The sequence below is a fragment of the Atractosteus spatula genome, chromosome 4 (genome assembly GCF_055471065.1).
Source record: "Atractosteus spatula isolate fAtrSpa1 chromosome 4, fAtrSpa1.hap1, whole genome shotgun sequence".
NCBI classification, from domain to species: Eukaryota; Metazoa; Chordata; class Actinopteri; order Semionotiformes; family Lepisosteidae; genus Atractosteus; species Atractosteus spatula.
The window spans coordinates 71,249,179-71,267,492 of NC_142709.1; the positions used below are offsets into that span (position 1 = coordinate 71,249,179).

At 39.3% G+C, this 18,314-nt stretch overlaps 1 protein-coding gene across 15 annotated transcripts in view; it reads right to left on the minus strand.

The window, feature by feature from the left end:
* Nucleotides 1–337: 337 nt before the first annotated feature.
* mbnl1 (muscleblind-like splicing regulator 1) overlaps nt 338–18,314 on the minus strand; it is a 79,865-nt gene continuing 61,888 nt past the window's right edge. For 2 of the 15 annotated variants that reach the window (XM_088912680.1, XM_088912681.1), the window contains exons 4-12: nt 17,282–17,488; nt 13,164–13,418; nt 12,380–12,433; nt 11,329–11,482; nt 8,426–8,461; nt 7,583–7,674; nt 6,867–6,911; nt 6,019–6,093; nt 338–3,787 (exon numbers count right to left, since the gene is read on the minus strand). In XM_088912680.1, coding sequence (XP_088768806.1) covers nt 6,037–6,093; nt 6,867–6,911; nt 7,583–7,674; nt 8,426–8,461; nt 11,329–11,482; nt 12,380–12,433; nt 13,164–13,418; nt 17,282–17,488 — 900 coding nt within the window. In that variant the 3' untranslated portion in view covers nt 338–3,787; nt 6,019–6,036. The remainder of the gene's footprint in view (nt 3,788–6,018; nt 6,094–6,866; nt 6,912–7,582; nt 7,675–8,425; nt 8,462–11,328; nt 11,483–12,379; nt 12,434–13,163; nt 13,419–17,281; nt 17,489–18,314) is intronic. The other 13 variants (XM_088912691.1, XM_088912692.1, XM_088912689.1 and 10 more) reach the window with 11 other exon arrangements.

The following is an 18,314-nucleotide window of genomic DNA, read 5'->3' on the forward strand; positions in this document are numbered from 1 at the left end:
ATCCTACTCCGTTGGGCCCCTGAGCAAGGCCCTTAATCCCAACTACTCTAGGGGGGCTGTACAATGGCTGACCCTGTTCTCTGACTCCTAGCTTCTCTCCCTGTCTGTGTCCAATAGAGAGCAAGTTGGGGTATGTGAAAAGACGAATTCCTTATGCAAGAAATTGTATATGGCTAATTAAGTTATTTTATCTCAACTCCTTTTTTCTCGGTGAAGTTCAAAACCTGCGCAGCAACTACAACAACAGGGAGATGGCGACATCTTGTGGCCATAAACTGTATTGTAATCCATTTTAAAGGCATGCTGGGTGTTGAGAATACTAGAAAGGCAAACTCAATTTTAGAGCAAATCCTCTTTATTTTATGTATTTTTTATTGTTTTTTTTCATAACAGCAAGAATCAAATATAGCAGGAATAATAAAATTAGCATAAAACAAATCGCAGCGGAGGACAGAGTACATTATTTAAGCAACTACAAGCAATAATGTAAGTCTTTGATTACACAATAGGAAAAGTCCAAGGATCTGTCCTTTCAGCAGATGAAGAAATGTTTGAAATACATTATCAAGCATCACCAAATTGTAATACTCTCAGATAAAACCAGTGGATTGACTTCACTAGTTTAATCGAAACCAGAACTTTGGCTCCTTTAAAAGTAGGTTTTATAGATACAGGTGGTTAGGGAAGAGATCAGTTTGACTAGTTGGATTTCTGTTACCTTTGTTTCATCTGCTAAAAGTACAGTTTACAACAGAAAACAAATTTGTGTGACCACTGCAGCTACACACGTGTCTTTCTTACTGTATTTCTGAATTTGTGAGAAAGTATTTAAGATTCCTGAACAATGAACCACTGATTTTTTTCTTAGTATTTTATAATATTATACTGTAGATTTAAAATATACCTTGCTGTTATTCCACACTATTCTTCTTGAACATGCAATCTGTTTGACTGATGTAAAGACAATACATTGGTTTATAGTTTTACCCCAGTGGTAGGTACGATCTGCTCTTGAAGGTGATCTTAAGGAGGGCTCAGAGCAGTATTTTTCAGTTTCAGCGTCTCGAGGGTGTATCATTATCCTTCCAGTTGGCAAACTACAAGCTGCTGGCAAAAAAGCAGAAGCAACATTTTGCCTTTTCTGAAGGAGGTAAGGAGTGAGAACTCCAAGCCACTTCCTGCAAGCAACTTTGTTCAGCCTCTATTTTTTAATAATCTAACAAAATTCCTTGTTAATTATAGACATTTTTTATTCAAAATAAGATCTTATTATTATACATGTTTCTTTCTTTTTTGACTATATACAGAAGTGCAAAAAGTCAACCTTCTTCCCTTAGGCTCCAACACTTTCAAATGCAGCATAATCAACGTTTCAGAGTTTGCTCGCTCAGTGATTACATTTTTCTATACGTAAACTTTTTTTTTTTAGTTATTCACAAAGCCCCTCGATTTATTGATTATGCAGCTTTTTTTTTTAACAAGGCCTGACATCCAGGGATTTAAAAATATTTAAACAATATTTTACTATTTGAAATGGATACAGTAGAAAATAACTTTTACTCTAACATCTAAGAACTAGATTTATTCTATATAACAGTGACTAGTTACAAACAAAATAAATCATCAAAATATTACTCAACTGTCAGCCATGTTTGTTGCCACAGCAACAAGTTATTTTATTTCTTAGCAATGATTACCTCATTGTAAGATATCCATATAAAATATCTTTGTTCAAAGAATGCAAACAGACCAGAGAAGGAAATGACTGACATTCTTACATTTCACTAAAAAATAAAAATCATTTAGTTTACAATACGAATACTTAATTCGACACTACATGTAAATTCAAACTATGAGTATGGTATGAAGAAAAAATGAACTATTTTTAATATTCCATATTCTACAAAAGTTATCAGTAAAATCTAATAAGACAAAAAAAATCTACGAACTAAATATTAAAACAGTATCCAACCTTTAAGTAATATAAAATGAAAACAACCTAATAAAATGTAAGAAACAAACAAGAAAATATATAAATGCAATGAGAAATAAAATAAGTAAAACTCTAGATGTAAGAACTATGCTAAAAATGTTGAGTTTACTACCTACATTGTGATTGAAATTACATCTTAACGGGTTCACACCCACAATGTAATCTAAGGCTTTAATAGATGTACAGTACAATCAGGAAAAATCAACACATCATCCCTGTACTTTTGAAACACATCACTCTTCTTTTTAAAAACCTGCAAAACACTCAGAAGTATGGAAAATTCTAGAACAGAACTCTCACTTCTTCTGATTCAGTGCTAAACTCTCGTTACTTGGCCCCCCTTCAGCGACCCAGGTCTTTGCTGAACAGAGCTCCACTGATCATCACAAGCTGCAAATACAACCTTAAAAAAAGGAATACCTTTGGATGAACCCATTAACAAAAACAAAAATAAAAAAATAACCCAACTAATAAAACTTTTTTTGTATTTTTTTTTCTTAAAGGCTGTCTAAGGCTATATGCAGTTACTCTTAAAAAATAATAATAATAATAATAATAAAAATAAAATCACATATAAAATTCACCCGAACACATATCCCTCCCTGTAACTACTTTAAACATGTCCATTGTACTCAATGATTTGGTTTATCATGCATCTTCTGACAGTGTTTCTTCTCTTTCCATTTAGAGTCTCCATCTCATTGACAGTGACTTGAATGCAACATTCAGCTCAATGCAAAAGTCTTCTCTGTAAAGCATTTATAGTCTGTTGACTGCTGTATCTAAAGAAATCAGAGCTAAGAAACCTGCAAGGCCCTTTTGTGCTCCATCTCAGAAATGGCATCCTCATGCTAGGAGGGAAAAAGGACACTGCGTGTTTTACTGTGTCCGTTCAATGTGTTGTACGTTAGGTCTGCCTGTTTCCTAGTTTGAGCTGTCCTCAACATGTCACCAGCAGAAGACACCACTTCTGAAATGTTTCAGTCACTAAACCAGTAACTGTGCCATCAGTAAACAGCACTAGCCAAAAAATATATATTTTTAAAAAAATCATAAAATGTGGATAAGGTAAAAACAAATAACACTGCAGGGATAATACTCTAGTTTGGATGTACAGTGTATGGCACTTAATGTGTATCCTACAACATGGTAATTAAAGCCAGGATGTGCTTTAAAATATACACAGTTGTGGCTTTTGCTCAGCACATTCATCTGTCATATACCTCCTAAACCTCCTGTTACAATCTATTACGTTAAAAAAAATTGAACCCCTACACAAAGAACACTGTGCATGCACAATTGACTCATCTATAATTGGCATTTTTGTTTAAATACAAGGTGCACTTTTGTTTTCTTTTTTTGTAAACCATGAAACGAAATACATAATAATTAAAAATGAAAGAAAAAGCATTTCTTGGTCTACAGAAGTACCAATACATTTTCGACAGGATTAAGTACACTACTGTCAACCTTCTCATTCAGAATGTGTGGTGTTGAATTATTTTGTGCATATATAGACATGTATGCATCAATACTGCTTAGAAAAGGCAGACAGTACTGTATGCCGGACAGTAACACAGTTCAACTCCGCTCTACAATTAGTTGAAGATAGACTATAGGTGTCAAGTGTGCGGTATATATATTCGTTTCTTCTGCCCTTCGCTCACTGTTGTTAGCATGCATTACATCAATGATTTCCCACTGAAGGAAGCTGTGTTGGTCGATGTTATTTACACAACAGATGATCGTTTGTCCTGAATGGTACACCAGCACACATTTCGTTTTGTGTATGATCTGAAAAACAACAAGGACAGAAAAAGGACTTAAAACACCCAGCTGGAAATAAGAGACACAGAGATGACTAAAGCACTGCCTTCTAAAGTCTCCTAAACTCAGCCACAGGACAGCAAACAAGGCTATACACTCTACAGCGACATAACATACAGCATAAACAACTTCATTTTGAATGTAGTGGTGTATTAATATATATTTTATAAGTTTCTGAAAGGTCAGTCATCCTGGTGCAAACGTAATGTGATAGTCTGTCAGTCCATTAATTGTTCTAAAAGCAAATCATTTTACGGTGAACTAAGAAGAGGATTCTTCACATCACTGCCATTTAATCTCTATTAAAATATCAAATATATATACTGTATATTTCCTAGAAATACAATATTGCACTGTATCAACAGACCTGGAGCTATACTGCCCTCTAGTGTAAGGAAAAACAAAAGAGAAGCAAAAGAAAAACGTGAACAGCACTTTTAATTTGCAACAGTATAACCACAGTTGGTGAACAAAGGCAGTAAAGGGCACTGAAATCACCTCAGATTATCAGCATTATGTTTTCACAGCTCTTAATGATTGTAAATATAATAGGAGTGAATAGAGGAACCATATATATTGGTAGAGTACACTGGAAATACAGTTGAAACTGTACCAAATATATCGGTGTCTGACATGGGTGAGGCAGACAAATTCTTCGTGAAAGAAAAGAATCATGAGAGACATTATTAGAGCCTAATGGTAGGTTCTCACTTGAGTATGTTTGACACATTTTACTGTATATGGTATAACCCCAGAACGAGTACCACATTTACACACATTCAGGTTTGTTTAGAAATACACTTACTACGACATACCAAGGATGTAAATGGCAGCTCAAAGGCCAACAGGATGCTGTCATTTTCGGGGGTATTATTCTGATAACCCACCATGTGTGAGCAACACAACTTCAGAAAAAAAAAAACTTAATCCATCTAATCCACTCTATTTCAGCCCATCTCACTGCCACACCTGTGCTCATTCCATCGTGTCTGCCAAATCCGAGCTTCCCAAAGGCTTATATCACTTTTATATTTGGGCACCAATATGGACAAATGTTTTTTGCTGTGCAAAGCAATGATGAGGTAACTACTGTGCTCCACAGTATGTCACTATGAAGCTTTAGACTACAAGCTGTAGGTATTAAACATAATGTAGACCAGAAATCCTCCCTCCTAGCCCTGAAGAGCGTGAAGTGTCAACAACTAATGTTTTAGAAACAGATGTAATTATGACCAATTACATCAATAACTGATTCAATTCAGTCATTAAGATTAAAAGAAACCTGTAACGAAAGCGTTCTTTCTGGACCCTATGCAGACAACACGATCCAGGGAAAAGTGAAGAAAACACGGGGGGAAAAGTCATGCAGGATACGGGGATGAAAACAGGCGGGCGTGTCCACGGAGTGCTGGTGGTCGGGGGAGGTGAGACCGAGACAAACAATCCAGGGATAAGTCAAAAGCAGAATCCAAAGACAGAGCAAAAGTCTAAAACCAGGCGATCCATCCGGGACTGACGATTAAAAACCAGAGCTGGGTCGGGACCGGCAGGGGAAACGGGAACAGGAACAGAAACTAAAAGCATAACGAAACTAAAAGCAGGTCCCGCCTGGCAGAAACTAAAAGCAAATTCTTCGTGAAAGAAAACAATCCAGGCGCATCCAGGTCCCGGGCTCGCATGATGCCATGTCAGCGTCTGCCTTTTAAGGGGGGCTGGAAGGAGGCTGGAACAGGGGGCAGGTGCACAAAATCAAGTCCGAAGTGAAAGAGCCGGAGCGCCCTTAAGGGGGAGGGACTACAATCGTGACAAAACCCTAGAATGCCCAGGAATGAGGAATGCTGCTTTAAAATGTCGTTCACTTAGGATTTCTTGACAAAGGAAAAATAAAATTCAATTTATTAAAATGTAATGCTCAATTATTTAAAAATATTTTCTGAATTGCCAGTATCAGCTTGGGCAAAGCAACTTGTCTATACATTATTTTATATTCCACGCATTTGTAATGAGCAAGTTAAGCAAGCTCTCGAGATCTTCTGAAAAGCTGTTAATTAGTGTTTCTGTGCCATCGCCTTGTCTTTATGAAGCACAGCCGCCCTTTGTGTAATGATCTGAAGACGTCTGGAAGTACTCCTATCAAAAAGTAAAATGAGGAAATAGAGCACAAGGTTTTAAAAAGGGAAACGAAAAAGAGAACTTACTGTTCTGTGTAGAGCTTCCTACATCTGTGTAACGTACTTGTGGCTAGTCAGATGATCTGCAGATATTATTGGAATCTAAAAATAAAAAAATTAAAAAATAACTTCTAAGAACTACAAACTCTCAAAGTTTAAAACTGCACTTCAAACATTAAGAGAACTCATTCACAATTGAAACATTCCCCATTGCACAGTACTTGGAAAAGAAAAATGAGTTTACATACTGATTGGCACATGACTGTAATCCTACTTGTAAACACAGAATTTTAAATAGGAGCCATACGTTATTTTAGTGCTGTTGACCAATCTAAACAGTGTTAAAAGCTGACAGGAGGGTAAGAGGAAGAGAGGGTTATAGTTCCCCCATGCAGACCCCACTTTCCTTCTTGTTGACCTCCACAGAGAGATTGGATCTGGTTTTGATGAATTATGAAAACAGATGCAAATTTACTGAAAACCTCAAAAAGTCAATTAGGAATTGATCATATTATGTGATTTGCCGTTGATATGTTGCGATAATGTGAAAAAACAATCTAGCAAAAACAATTTGGGCTCTTGACTCATCCAATCAAATGAATTCCTGGCCATCACACTTCTAAATGTCGACTACAACGGATCTCATTATATCATGTCTAGGGAATCTTAGCAGGTGCAATGGCTTAATTCACTTTCATACTTTGGCATATATTTGCACAAATATTTCAGCTGTAAAAAGCAAATGTTTAGTATGACGAGGTAGTTACAGTATGCCAAAGTATGTCAATTTGAAGCTGGAGTCCAGGCGTGCAAATACTGCACAAACTGCATACATTGCACATACAGATCTTAAGCAAAAACTACCTCATACATACCAAATGCATGTATTCGTAGGTAGTCAACTTTGATAAGGGAGATTCCTCAAATGAGAAAGGACAAAAATTGCACATTAAAATTATGTACTACATTCAAATGAACATTAAAATAAAGACAGTAAGCTCTACAGTAAGTTTAATCATTTTCTAGGCTGGGTGAGTGTGTATGAAACTACATACAAAATACTGAACTTCTGTCATGAATTCGAAATCGATATACTATGGAAGCTCGTGACTCCTGGACCCACTAAATCCGTGGGACTGACCAACATGAAAAACTGCTCGTCAGCTATGGCACGAAAAATAAGCTAAATGGCATACAGAAAGACAAGCAGTGTGAAAAAAAGGATCATCAGATAAGTGTATTGTCCTTTTAAACACCTTCACTAAGGTGTAAGAGCCAGCCTGGTGAGTTTACCCCCTCACATCCCCTCCCCACTGTACTGCAGCCGTAACGAGAAAAAGGACTCTTGGTCTCCCTTCCTTAGTATTCCGTGTCACAGATGTTGCTCAGCTCCAACGCCAGGCAGAGTGTCTGAGGACACTCATTTTTTTTTTCAAAAATTGCAATGATTCTCATGGTGCAAAACAGCGATGGGTTTAATTGAGCGTTCGGTGTCAGTGTAGGCCAACAAGAGGGATTCTTCTTTCCCCAGTATTAAAAATGCTCTTGGGAGTCGTTCTGTATGGAGAGAGGAAGCTGTAGATGAGCTAACCTGGCCGGCTGTGGCTGTTGCGAAGGGAACACTTGTGGCAGATGTTGTTGCTGCGGACACAGTGGCGGGCGTAGCACCGTGCATCATGGGAACTTTCGGAGGGAGAATCACATAAGCAAACAGACAGAAGAGTGTAGCAATATGGGTAACGACGCAACCGTGTGGTAGAGAGTATTAAGGCATGGTAGAGTTATACCAGCAATAAGCCATGTGAATATTAAGTTATTATTATCAGCAGGAGACATGCAATTATAATGCAAAGCAGGGAAATCATTCCAAGATGTGCAGTAAACGGAACAAAAATATATATTTTTTAAAAATGTCATTTTTAGTTTGTCTGCCAAAAAAAACTTAATTCTGCTTACATGCATTTAATAATTAGCAGTCAACAGTTTTTTCTACTAAAATAACACATCATAACATTCACCATATATACATAGAAAGTCATGAACAATACTAATATACAAATTCTTTTATGCTAGGAATTTAATATCCAAAATCATTGTGCTTAAAATGTTATTCAGGAAAAAAAAACTAAAACAAAAAAACCAATCACACTACGTAATCATAAACAGACCTTTCATCTGGGACTCACAACCCACCAAAATACACAGGCCATGATCACAGAGACAGGATTTAACAACTGCAGGATGATGTGACCACTTGCTTTTTTTTTTTAATGTGAAGCATTACTTGGATTTCAACTTTTGTATCAAATGGACAGGTGTTAGTGGAGAAAAGTGGCGCAGCGCACCATGGTAGAGATGAGGGCACCCGTGGACTTTGTTGGAGTGTGAGCACTTGGAAACACTTATGGAATTAGGAAAGAAAGCTGGCACCTACCAACACTTGTTGCAGGTGTCATGCACAAAATCGAGCCTGCCCATCATGCATTGCAACAGGAAGGTGGATTGGAAAGGGGAAAAGAATCAAAACAACCCATCACAAGTGTAATTAGAAAAATAAATATTTGAACAAGAAAGAAAATGTTGTTATGGGAACAGCTGCATAAATATTAAAAGCACAATCAATTCACATAGTCATCAGCTACTCAAGAGTGCTTGTTTCAAGGAACAACATGGTGTTAATATTGCCGAGTGCTGGTAAACATTCAGACACATAATTCTGCTCAAACATTTGGGCTGTTTCAATTTTTTTGGGGTTTTACTTATTACTGATGTAAAGTGTAATATGAACTGTAATATTTTCACTATGTCAGATAACAGTTTGTTTTTTTAATTTTCACTACTTGCTTCTTTATGTTTTGAATTGATTATTGTCATCTTCATGCAGGAATTGTACAGCCGATGTCTTGTAAACCCAGATAAACTAGTTGGCTTCTACACATTTCTCTCTGACTCTGGCTAATCCCACCAATCAGATTCATGTCAGGAGCCTGAGGTGGCCTTTCAAGAACTCTGGCATAGACCTTGGTTTCTAATTTCCTTTTAATTGTAAAATTAGAAGTATCGATGGACTGTTACTTTTGTTGCATTCATCTTATAAAATAGAAATAACCCAAATGTTTGTACCAGTCTGTACCTGAAGTGACACATGTGAAACAACTCATTTCAGGTACTATTCACCTGGCTAACCTTAGAGGTTACCCCATTGAGCAGTTTTAAAATGACTGCACCCAACATCTAAACTGTCAGCTTTCTTAAAGTCCAACCTAAGAGGGTTATTAAGCAAAACTATCTTGCAGACAATAGCTGGGTGAATTAATTGTTTTTAAAAGCCTATCTTCTGGATTATTCAGTAGGTAAAAAAGATCACTGTGACCTTCCTAACAGTATTAATGTATTAGAACATTAGTTGATTCCTTTATGGAATACAAAGTTTTCTATAATTAGCACAACTCTCAATCTATAATTATACCGAACTAGTAAAATGCCTACATAAGTTTAAGGTTTTCAAGTTACTACTGACCTTAAATATAGAAAAATATAAGTAAAATTAAATAATAATGAAAATTATCAAAGACTTAAAAAAGGAACACCTTTAAATATTATGAAACATTATTTCTGTCTAATGACAACTGTAATTGTTGGCGTGAAAATTATTATCAGACACATGATGGGAAAATGGTCATTGATCACTGCTAATACCATCCTTACACGAGTGGGAAAAAAAAGACTCTTTAAGCATGCTGTGCATTCAGCCAGGATAGTCCAGGTGGATACTCAGATCTCAGTACAGGATCTGTTAGCACATACAAAACTGCAGAGGAATGTGAAGCACATGAATCTTAAAGCTGCAGTGACATTTCAGAGGGCGCAAAATAAAAAAAATAACACTGACAATGATTGCTGAAGGACACACCCGATCTGAAAAGCCATCAAACAAATTAAAGGAGGAATCTATCCGGTCCCATTCTATTCAGAGTATCTGTACTGGGAAGGATCGCGACACTCTACAGGCTATCCCAGGAGTGCAAGGCGCAAAGTAACTAATGAGTGCTCTCCAACTGAATGGGACACCAGTCCGCCCCTTGGCTGTGGTTAACAGCTCAATTCAGAGTCATCAAGTAAAGCTATCACTGTCAAACCTGCCACTAGGAGCACCCAGAAAAAAAAACAGGCACGTTTAGAGCACAACATGCAAGCTCCACACAGACAGATCTGTCGGCCGGTGCTCACTGTCATGCCTCCATATTGCCCTAGGGGAATCTAAGTTTGGAAAAGTGATCAGAGTGTGTGTTCTGGTTGCTCAAAATCCCGTTTCGTTGCAGTAATAAAATAACAGATTGGAATAACAGCTCCATTTTACTTATTTAGTTAGGTGCAGTAACTGTGAAAAGCCTGGTTATTATTGAAATATGTGGTCTTTTGACCACATCATATCAAATAGTTACGGTTACCAAAGGATAAATGTAGCAGCAGTTAAAAATATGACGTTTTTACCATCATCTGCTATCACTTAAATCTGTGTGGCCACACTAAACTGGCGCTGATACATCACTTTCAGACTTTTATTTTTAAAACAACTGAGATGTTGTCTGAGATGCACTCTTGATGTAAATAAGATATTAAAAAAAACAATTCATGATTTCTGAACAAAAGCTACAAAAACGGGCAACACTAAATAAAAAACAGCAAGGCTGCTTGTTTAATTTTAAGTTATACATTGCAGTGAATCTACAATCCCACAATGCCCTGAGCAAACTGTATAATGTTCCCTGCAATCAATATAATTTTATTTTTAGAATGTCCTTTACAATATCCAATAAACTGTCAGGGAGGTTTGATCAAAACTAACCTCGATATCACAGAAAGCTTTACAAACTGATGTCAAGGACAACAGTTAACCTTGGTTGTGCTTTTAAAAGGGACCAGCAGCAATCATGCTTAATCAAACCATTTCAGTGAAGAAAGCTATAAGCAAAGGAGCCCAAAGAAAGGAGAACAGGCCATCTCAAATTCCATTAGAAAACAGTAATCTTGGACTTGATTTTTAACCATTAGGATTCCAGATTTAACAATGAATGAGACTCTGAGCACCCAATAACTATCCCACAAAGAAAAGAGATTTCCTACGAAAGTTCATGACTGTTCTCCCGATTCTCTGCTGTTGTAAAAAGTAAGGAGGAAAATGGTATTCTTGTAAGTTCATGTCAATGAACACCCGAAACTGTATGTAAGGGGGTTATCAAATAAAGACAAACAAGTGTTAATTTGTAAGTGCTATATGAAATCATCTGGCCTTGCTTGTCTACGGAGGCTCTCACAGTAAGCAGACGCTCCTACCTGATGGGATAAATGCGGTTTGTTGCTGAAACTGCATGTTAGCAAGAGCCTGTTGGTATTGGAAAACACCAGTATTAAAGACAGTGGCGGCACCATTGGTTTTTTCAAGAGCGGGTCTCTTTGGTAATGGAGGGAGCACACCGGGCGGTATTCCCTGCAAACGAGGATGTGCAACAGAAAGAAAGGAGGGGGAAAAGGAGCAGAATGAAAATAAAAAGAAAGAAAATAAACAGTTATCAGTAGAGGACAAAAACAGTCTCCCATCACCTTCTCTAGCAACCAGCAAGCAAGCAGCAGACTGAACTACTTAAAAAAGCAAGACATCTCTACTAACTAAAACAACAACAACAACAACAATAATAAAACAACAATAATAATAATAATAATAATAATAACGCTGAACAAAGCAAGCATTTCTCTAACATAGAAATTAATACAAAAATTGGAGCTGTATGTTAAAAAGCATCTTCATGTTTAAATAATACAAAGCAACAGCCCTATGGTAACAAAAATGATATTAAAACAGAAAGCTGCACTGCTAGCTCCATGAGAATCAACAGTGAAAGCCAAGTTAATTCTTACTCTAGCAAGTGATTTATAAAGATCCAACAGGAATATAACACATTAAACCCCAGACTTTTAACCCCCAAATTAGACATGCAAAACTGGAAACAATACATGCAAGATATTTAAATACTAAACATTTAAATACTTTTTAACTAGAGCCATGCCAACCACACAGATACAGATACTATAAATACAGTTTAAAGAACCCTCTCCATATTTAGTTAGAAAAGTCTACAGGTGATGAACTGAATGTGGTTAAATTTACAAAAAAATCTGTTCAATTTATTAAGTTGATATTTTAATATGAAATTACAAAAATCCAAAAAATTTAATTTACTCTGAAAATGCCACAATCAATTTATCACCATGAATGAAATATTTGCAACAAAAAATAACAATAGTAATTAATTGAACAATGTTTTAGTCAAAACTTGTATCTACAATAAAGCTACATGCCAAGCTAAAAGGTGAAAGGTCATAGTACCAGGTCAAAGGTTGCCTCGAGGGGTCGCTTCAGTGATTTGACAGCCGACTGAGTCTTAATTAGCAGGCAGCGAGCACATGATGGCAATGGGCCAATGGGGTTCAAGCGCATTAACATAAACAGCAAGCAGAGGTGCATCATGGGGGCAGCAGTGCATTTTGGGTAGGTGAGAAAAAAACAAATAAAAAACAAATCATCGGAATGCAATATACAACGAATAACAAGACTAAGCATGCACAATAAAGGCACTACTGTTGTTATTGTAAGACTAAAGACCTGTAGTTAATTACAAACAAGGTAAATCTAATGAAACAGATTTTGCCTATGCTGTTTTTTTCTTTGGTTTTTGCTCAACAGTTGTAGGGTTATCGGGTTTAAGCAACAAAACACTGACTCGGTTCTTCAGCTAGCTGGAGCTACACATATCACAAAACAGTGCTAACATGACCTTCTACCTACTGATCAAGTTAGGCGGCTGTGTGAAGGAGACTTATAACATTACAAAGAGCTGAGCACAGGGAGAAGGAAGGCACTGGTTCAAACGCAAAGAAGAATGCCGTCCTAATCTCGTAACGCAATCATGCTGCAGGCGCTGCCTGGTGATGCGAAACCCTAAAGAATCTCTACAGTAAAAGTAGGGCCACCTCGCAGAGCTCTACGTCCAGTGCTGTTTCTGCTCGCCGTTCCTTAAGGACTAGGTCGTCCCGGCAGAGCTGCACTGGGAGGCACAGAGAAAGACGAAAGGGGCGTCTGCAGGGGAGGCCGCAGGGGCGCTGGCACCTACCATGGCAGCGGCGGTGGCGGCCTGGGCCGCGGCGGCCTGGTTGACCTGGTGCTGGGCGGCCTTGATCTTGGCCTGCAGGTGCGCCGGCGGGTGGAAGTACTTGCACTTCTCCCGGGAGCACCGCCCCTTGATGTAGTCCATGCACACCGTGACCGTGTTGTCATTGGTATCGATCATGGCGCTGTCAGAGGGGTGGGCGAAGCGGCAGTCGTTTTCCCCTCTTGTGCAATTGCCGCGCTGGTACTCCCGGCACACCTGCAAAATGAAACCCCCCCCGGTGAGCGGGCAAGAAACCGACGTGTCCTCATGTGTCCTGAGGCTGCAGGGATACAGCGGCACTGTCGCTCAGCTTGCGGCGGCCGCCCAGCCCAACTACAGCTCAAGGAGAAGAAGGAACTCCCCCTGCAGCACGACTGGGAACGCAGATAAAACTTCACACAGGACCATGGCGATCAGCCGCTACTTTCACACGTAACACATTTACATCATCCGGAAGTGAGAGGTTCGAGCGGGCAGCTGTGCCAGTGTGCGCTGGCTGCAAAGGCACAAGCACCAGTCAACTCCAGACTGAAAGGGAGAAAGGAGAAACCCACAGAAGAAGACTCATCTGTCGAAACGCCGTGCTTCTCCTTTATTTCCCAGTGTGGAATGAATTTTTACTTGTTCCTCATCTATGAATGAGAACTCACACATCCATAGCACATTTCCTAACGGAGACAAAATCTGACAAGAACATCTGACAGCAACTGTTTTCATTCCAGCACATGTTATTACACTCCAATGCAGTCTTAAAGCCCTACTAGCACGGCACTATACCAAATGTATCCACACCCCTCGGCGGATGCCTCAATGTAAAATCTTATTTTACGTGGGGCTGCTGCTCAATATGGAGCCTCATTCTACTGCTGATGAAGTTACTTTTTTTTCCTATTCATTTTGTCAGAAGAGATTAGAAGATGAGAAGAATGATATTAGAAGAAATGGAATAAAGGCAATTTAATGAGATAATTAGCACTCATCATCCTTGAATTGCTTGACCTGTTTAGCCATATGATTAACCGAGAAGATACTCTGATGCACTAATAAAATGCAACAATTTATGTTTTATACTAATAGCTCATTGGGCACATTTCTTTATTTATTGATGCTAAAACCACTCTGCATTAGTATATGAATCCTGTCCTCCATAAACTCCATGAATGGGCTTCAGAAAAAAGTATGATGATTTAAGGGAAACTGTCACACAACTATACCTTTTGTGCAGTTTGGGTCAACCTTACTACTCTGCCGTACATTAACAAAGTCTTCCCGTAGCCAGGCCTGAAGTTGCGGTTTTCCACTAGGACAATGCGAGACTGGACAGTGCTAGGGTTAAAGCTTGTAAACCTCAAGACAATAATGTCGACATCACGCCATGGCTGATATCAACAGGAGCCAGTTACAACTGGCTAAGCCTCCCCAGCTGACTGCACCTGACTAGAAAGAGTCTGTCTGTCCGTCCAGCGCTGAACTGGACTGTAATGCAACACTGTCCGTGTTAATGCCCAGGGGTGAGTCACCTGGGACTAACATGTTCTCAATTTGACAGTGTGTCACGCTTCCTAGTGAAAACTTATCACGTTTCTTTGATCAGTATTTCTGTTCCCATTTTCAGAGTTTGTGTGCTATCTACACTTACCATATTTGATTAAATACATTAGATCTGAGCGTCATGTTTCTGCTGTGCATTAGAATAAACGCAAATACAGGACACATGAAAGTGGCAATGACATGGCATAAGTGCTTTGTCATAACATAAAGCACTATTTAAAGACATGATGTAGGAAGATGATTACAAATGCCAATTCAGCATCATTAGAAGTTGTATTGCAGGAAGATAAAATGTTATATATAATTATGTATATAGCTATTTGTAAATAGTGTGGTATAAATTGCTGGTATCTTGACTTTATCATGACTTTATTCCCTCAGTGTACAACTGAATTTAAATAGGTTTTACTTCCTAGTGACCACTAGAGGGCACTCCTTTTCTGTTGTTCAAAGGAGGTCTTGGCACTGTGTAATATTTGACTGCTTCTGTAGGAAGACCAAATACTGTAGTCAATAAACCTTTGAACGAAATACAATATTTATTCCTTTAAAAAAATCACACTGAGCCGTGTAATGTATTAATAAATCTGAGATCCTCTGCTGCAGGCAGGCCTCAGTGACAGGCAGTGAGGAATGTTCTAATAGAAAATATTTTCTGAATTTTCATGCATTTGAGACAAGCATAAACATAAAGGAATGAGAAATGAAAAGGGGTGGAATTTGTAGAAAAGGTAATATTTTTACAAATTAGAAATTGTACCTTGTATTTGCCTCATTGTGCCTTTCAGTGCCTATGAACAGGAGCCATATGGAATACATTTTTCAAGCCTTACACATTAAGTTCAAACTTAATGAATGAGTCACATTTGTGACTCCAAAATGCAAAACAAAACTAAGAAAAGTAGTAAATTCACTGCATATTCAGTTCTGCATTTCAAAATCTATTTCAAAAGGGAACCGAGGCTTAATTTTAGTTCTGCAAACAAAGTCTTGCATTGACTTTGACCTACTCGACAGGATGTTGATTTAGAATGGTCATTTAGAACTTCTAATGTGGATCAACTGCACCAGTTTTCTCATTTTAGGAATGAACAGGATGACAGATTCTGCAAGCGAAAAAAGAAAGCCACCCACAAGTGTTAGCAAAACCTACTACCGACTGCTTTTCTAGACCGTTTTGAAGTCTGTTTTGCAGGGGTGAATAGACAGCTTACTTAGAGTAAAACCGCTATTTCCAGCACAGTATCAATGATACTGTAAGAGACTTAATGCCAGCCAAGCCCTGTGCCTTCGATAATAAGTTAGTTTGCTATTGATTTTCTTCCCGTTTAGCTTCTGATGATTGATTCACATTTTCCTCAAGTACTACATGCTTTCTCAAATACTGGGCCAGTGTCTACTACCTTAATTGGTTAAAGATGCAGACCACTGTATAGCTTATTTTTTAACGATTTCTCAATTGTGCAGTTGCCAGCGATACATGTACTTATTCAGAATGGAAATAACTGACTTTCTAATGTACTGATGCCTTGAAGCAGATGACCAGAACAGCACCTTGAACATTTTTGATCAAGTCAACAGATTTCTGTGTAGCAGAAACACAGAGCAGAAGCCTTTAAAAAGTAGCAGGGTTTGCACATTCTACATGATATATTTTTGTACATATTTTGTATGTTTGTACATGTACATATAATATATACTTACGGCAACGTTATGCTGTCTTATTTATGTCTTCATTTACAGAAATGATTTATGACTTCATTTACAGCACACTCCTGACCACATACATCTTTATCTATTCACGTGCGCTGAAGATGAGTCATTAATTGAATCACTGAAGATGCTACTTGAAATACAATAAATAATCCAAGCTGAACTTTCTGTCGAACCCATCCGTAGGAAGGCTTCAAGTTCAAGATTATGGGAAGTGCAACTGTCAAGACACACTCTTACATCACAGCATATTCCAAAAAGACAACAGGATGTTTGATTGCATTTGAACATATCAGCACTGCTGCACTTTCAGGTCATTTCTGCTGTTTGTGCCTCCTTTCCTCCTCCTCCTCCACGTGTAACAGGCATACCGAGCGAGTCGCGGAAGTGATGCCACACCCCCTTCAAACCCAGGCCAGGGCAGAGCCCCGCTCTGAGCTCGCTGCCATCTCACACACATGAAGCAGAAGCCTTCAGAAAAGTGGCAGGGAGGGGCACTGTGTTTGCTCTGGGCCCACGAACGACCGTGATCGAACCAGGCAGGGGCGCAGCAGAGCCGCCTGCAATTACGCGGAGGGAGGCCATGAACACAGCCAGGCGGCCGTGAAGCAGAGTGCCTCCCCTGCGACTGAAGCTGCAGTGCTGCCCCCCCCAGTGGCAGAGAAGGAGCTTGCAATTAGCTGCGCCCCCTCGACACCAAGCGCCCGAGAATCGAAGCAGCTGGGGCCCTGGGATTGAGATTGACCACCGGTCACCCCAGACCTGCGGACGAGGAGGAGGAGGAGGAGAAAGTCATCGCGATGAAGCCGCCTTACCTCCAGCCTGTCGGTCCTCATGAGCTTCTGCGCAGCCGCGGCGGCCGCAGAAGGCACGGGGACGCCGTGGTTGCCCGTGACCAGGACCGGGGCGCTGGGCAGAATTTCCGCAGGGACCAGGCCGGGAGACACGGGCCCCAGGTAGGGGTTGAAGGCTGCAGCTGCTGTAGCATTGGTGGCTAGGCTTGGCGTGACAGAGAACATTGGCTGCAAGACAAGACAGCAGGGGGCGCTACTGAGCAGGAGGCGCGCGATTTAGGCCGAATACTTAACCCGCACTTTCCCACACCACAGGCCCCCCGTCCCCCAGCTGCAAAGAAAGTGCTTCAAGGACGACCACTTCTTCCACTTCCACTTTCTGTGCTATGAGAAAAGCTCGGCTATCAGCAGGTGAAGCAAACCTTGAGAACCAACAAGCTGGGGAAAGCATGGGGTCAGCACCCAACTGTTAGTGACCTGTACCAAGCAACAGGCTCTGTTCTATGAGCTTTGTAACTGGGAATAAAACATTACAAAGGGCAGCAATATTATTCCAGTCACCGGTTAAAATAAGACAGTATCACCCTGTCCTTGACCTCATCAAGTCTCTAATGCCAGGAAAGCGAAGGATAACTTGTAGGTGCTTTGATTTTTTTACAGCGCATGCTGCATGCTGTCAGCAGTCTCTTCAGGCCTCTTCATTTTTAAAACACGCGTCAACATTTAATCGAAGGTCGGTGATCGTTCTGAAATCGAGAAGGCTACCGGCAGGACAAAAATATTTTTTGAAAAAAAGTTCTGCTTTTGAAAAGCAGCTCTGAAAAGACTAACATTTAAGCGTTTCCACGGGCATTCCAGTTAAGACAGATGCAGGATAATAAATTGCAAGAGCGATAATGCACTGGGTAGCTTGTGGCTTTTTAGGATAGTGCCAATTTTAACCTCTAGTGATGGGATTACAATTAACTTTGTCTTTTTAATTTCAAGTATCTAGGAGCCTCAGATATTAATGTGAACTAATTAGATCATCTTCAATGATAAATCATGCATGAAA